This window comes from Cynara cardunculus (genome assembly GCF_001531365.2).
Source record: "Cynara cardunculus var. scolymus isolate 2C chromosome LG 17, CcrdV1, whole genome shotgun sequence".
Lineage (NCBI taxonomy): Eukaryota > Viridiplantae > Streptophyta > Magnoliopsida > Asterales > Asteraceae > Cynara > Cynara cardunculus.
The window spans coordinates 5,063,158-5,066,380 of record NC_037544.1 but is presented as its reverse complement, the minus strand read 5'-3'; the positions used below and the strand labels follow the sequence as shown (position 1 = coordinate 5,066,380).

Here is a 3,223-nt window from a genome sequence, read left to right as displayed (position 1 = left end):
TGTCTATGAATGGTGGAGGAGATTGGACAGGTGGGGGTGGGGGTGGTGGAGAGAAAATGGGTGGTGGCGGTGATTGAACTGGTGGGGGTGGTGATGGAACTGGTGGTGGGGGAGAGAAAACGGGTGGTGGCGGTGATTGAACTGGTGGGGGAGGTGATTGAACTGGTGGTGGTGGTGGTGGTGGAGAGTGAACGGGTGGTGGTGGTGATTGAACCGGAGGGGGAGGTGATTGAGGTGGTGGTGGTGGTGGTGGTGGTGGTGGTGGTGGTGGTGATTGAACTGGTGGAGGAGGCGATTGAACTGGTGGTGGTGGAGACTGATTTGGAGGTGGAGGGGGAGAAGGCGTAGGTAGTACTGGTGTTGGAGATGGAGAAGGCTTTGGTGGTGGGACTGGCTTTGGCTTTCGCTTTCGCTTTGGCTTCGGGTTTGGTCGTCGTGGTGGTTTTCTCCGTTGAGACTCTTCATCACTGTCGAAGCTCGGTTTCTTACACCCCACAGTTTCGCAATCTATCGGCAGATTCACCACTGACGAACACTTCTTCTCACTTTTCTGATTCGGTTTATTCGGCAAACAGTTCTTTTTAACATTTATAACAATCTCAGCCCTCATCGGATTTTCACATTTCTGTTCCACACCATCAAAATAATTATCAGCGAACGAAAAGTTCACCATTTTTGGCAAACTGCAAACGCTGTCAACCACCTTCCCTATCAACTTATTTTGCCCAATGTCGATTCTCTCAACATGCTTCAATCTTTCAAGACCTTTAGGAAGTGTCCCTATAAAGTCGTTATTGCTCAAATCTAAGACCGTAATGTTCTCAAGCATCCCTAATTCCTCCGGCACACACCCAGAAAGCTTGTTATTGGAGAAAATGATCTCCTCTAAGCCCGTCATCCGTCCAATGCTCTTAGGAAGACAACCTTTAAAGCCATTGTTTGCAAACACAATCACAGAAGCGGGTGAATTACCAATGTTTTCAGGGATAGAAGATGAGAATTTGTTATTATTCAAGAAGATAGCATCAAGATCCTTATCGAATAGTTGGGGAGGCAACTGTCCTTCAAAATCATTGAATCTAAGATCAAGATACTTCAATTTAGGCAATTCTAGGACAACGCTAGGAAAAGGACCTACAAATCTGTTATTACTTATATCTAGCTCGTGTAGAATCGTGAGCTTGGAGAAACTCGTCGGGATGATCCCACAAAATCTATTCGAATTTATATGGAACACGCTAAGGTCTGTTAATAGGCCAATATGAGGAACCAAATGGCCGGCGATGTCACCATGGTTAAGATCAATGCCAGCAACGGTGACCGAATTTGGATCATCGGGCGCATTTTCGCAAAATACACCGTTGTAAGAACATACGTCTACGCCTTCCCAGTTGCTGATCATATTATCTGGATCCGAGTATATGACCTTTTTCCATTCTTGGAAGACACCATAAGCTTTCTTAAGTCTAGGATTGGCAAAACTCAAGCGGGCATCGATCTCAATTTCCAAATCATCGGATTGAGGATCAGAATCTTTCAAAGAGCCTAGGTGACGACGGGTGATCGCCGCCGCGAAGGCTTTGTTTAATGAAAGAGATAATGAGGGGAAACAGAAGATGGAAATAGAAAGGAAAAAAAGGCAGCATAAGGCTTTCATATTGAAAGGTTTTGCCTATACCTTGGATTGGCTAAAGGTTGCTTATAGGAAAGGAAGAATGGAATCTATCTTTAGCAACAAATCCTCTCCATGTACCACTAAATTTAAATTCTCCAAACACAATGCGAGTTTATCTCCAGAGCTATTGCTTGATTCTCGGCAGATTTTATCAAAGCAAATACCAGGACATATGTATTTCTATGGCTGAAAACAAACAACTTGGACTTGTGTATTTCTATGGCTGGCTACCAGATGATGAAATAATTAACCAAAAACGTTAACATTAACACTTTTACACCCACTTCTACGGATAAAATTCACTTGTCGCCATGCTTGTTCATCATATAAGTTAAACAAATGGACGCGACTTTTATTCCACTTTTAGAGGCGTAATCGTTGCTAGTGCCACATGTTAAGTCTACTGGCTACAACTTCTTTTTGTTCACAAATTGCTGTTAGATCATTAGAAACAAATACTGAATTGTTGATGAGATTTAACTAAAAAATAATGTATCTCAACTTTTTACTACTGCAACATATATTAGATCGAATTAGGCTTTCCAGTAGCTGTAGTATGATCTGCTTCGAGCATTCAACAACATACTATGATCAACTAACGAAAAAAAAACCCTAACTAATGGTAAATTGCACAGAGGATAGTTAGACATACCTTCCGAATCCCGTTGATTTTTCAAGGACTGATTACTTAAATAAACACGATTCGATTCGATTCGATTCGATTCAAAACCTGAAAGTTCGAATCTAGCATTGCCGTTTCGATATTCAAAAATCAAAACAATCACGACATCGCATCATTTCTGAAACTAATCACGAGTGTTTTTTGATATTCAGATTTGCTATTTCTTCCGAGAATCATATAGTAAGCAGTGACTACCTATGAGTTCAGTTCCAGGTTTTCAGAAAACGGATGATCTGTGACGACTATATAAAACCTGCATGTACTGACGAACAACACGTCATTATTGAAGCTAAACTTCCACCATCAAAGAACAAATGGATCACCGAATTGAAGAGTCCGAGTAGGGAAAACAGAGTTACCATTAGAAAGCATTGATTTCATTATCATCGTTGCTAAATGCTGCCATAGTTTCTTCTATTCAGTGAGGAGAGCAACTCCAATCGAACAGTTTTTTTTTTAGTGTACATGACCCACATATTTGGTGTTTTTGTAAAAAAGTTTTGGTGCTGAGATTGGAATTGCTCTGAGGAGGATAGGGAATAAAGGTCATAAAAACTCTATTTTTTAATATTTTAAAGAATTTGTAGATATATTGAACGACCAAAAAGGTGGGACCCACTTACCATCCCATCAATTCATATTAAATTTTTTTTGGGATTGTTTATAAAAGTTGTTTTTTAATTTATTTTATTTTAAAATTAATAATAAGTTGTTTTTTGGTGTTTGAATGAGAAAAAAATTGTTTATGTGTTAAACTAGTAATAAGCTGTTTTTGATAAGTTAATCTTTTCTGACTTATGAAAAACTATTTATTACCAGTTTACAATTTTAACCATGTTTTATTTAACTCCGATTTGATACCACAT

The 3,223-nt window shown here is 39.6% G+C and overlaps 1 protein-coding gene and 1 long non-coding RNA gene across 3 annotated transcripts in view; both read right to left on the bottom strand.

Annotated features, from left to right (window-relative positions):
• The window catches only part of LOC112500521 (pollen-specific leucine-rich repeat extensin-like protein 1), a 1,952-nt gene extending 295 nt beyond the window's left edge, over positions 1-1,657 (bottom strand). The window contains 2 exon segments of the mRNA XM_025104022.1: positions 1-10; positions 13-1,657. The exon segment at positions 1-10 is cut by the window's left edge and continues 295 nt beyond it. Of these exon segments, the coding sequence (XP_024959790.1) occupies positions 1-10; positions 13-1,657 (1,655 nt within the window).
• A 353-nt stretch (positions 1,658-2,010) lies between these two features.
• LOC112501185 lies at positions 2,011-2,803 on the bottom strand. Of its 2 annotated transcripts, none has more exons than XR_003067433.1 (2): positions 2,717-2,803; positions 2,011-2,619 (listed from the first exon to the last, which is right to left on the bottom strand). It is a non-coding gene; the product is annotated as an uncharacterized LOC112501185 (long non-coding RNA). The 2 variants fall into 2 exon arrangements; XR_003067432.1 differs by having other exon boundaries at positions 2,011-2,610.
• Between the last annotated feature and the right edge of the window lie 420 nt (positions 2,804-3,223).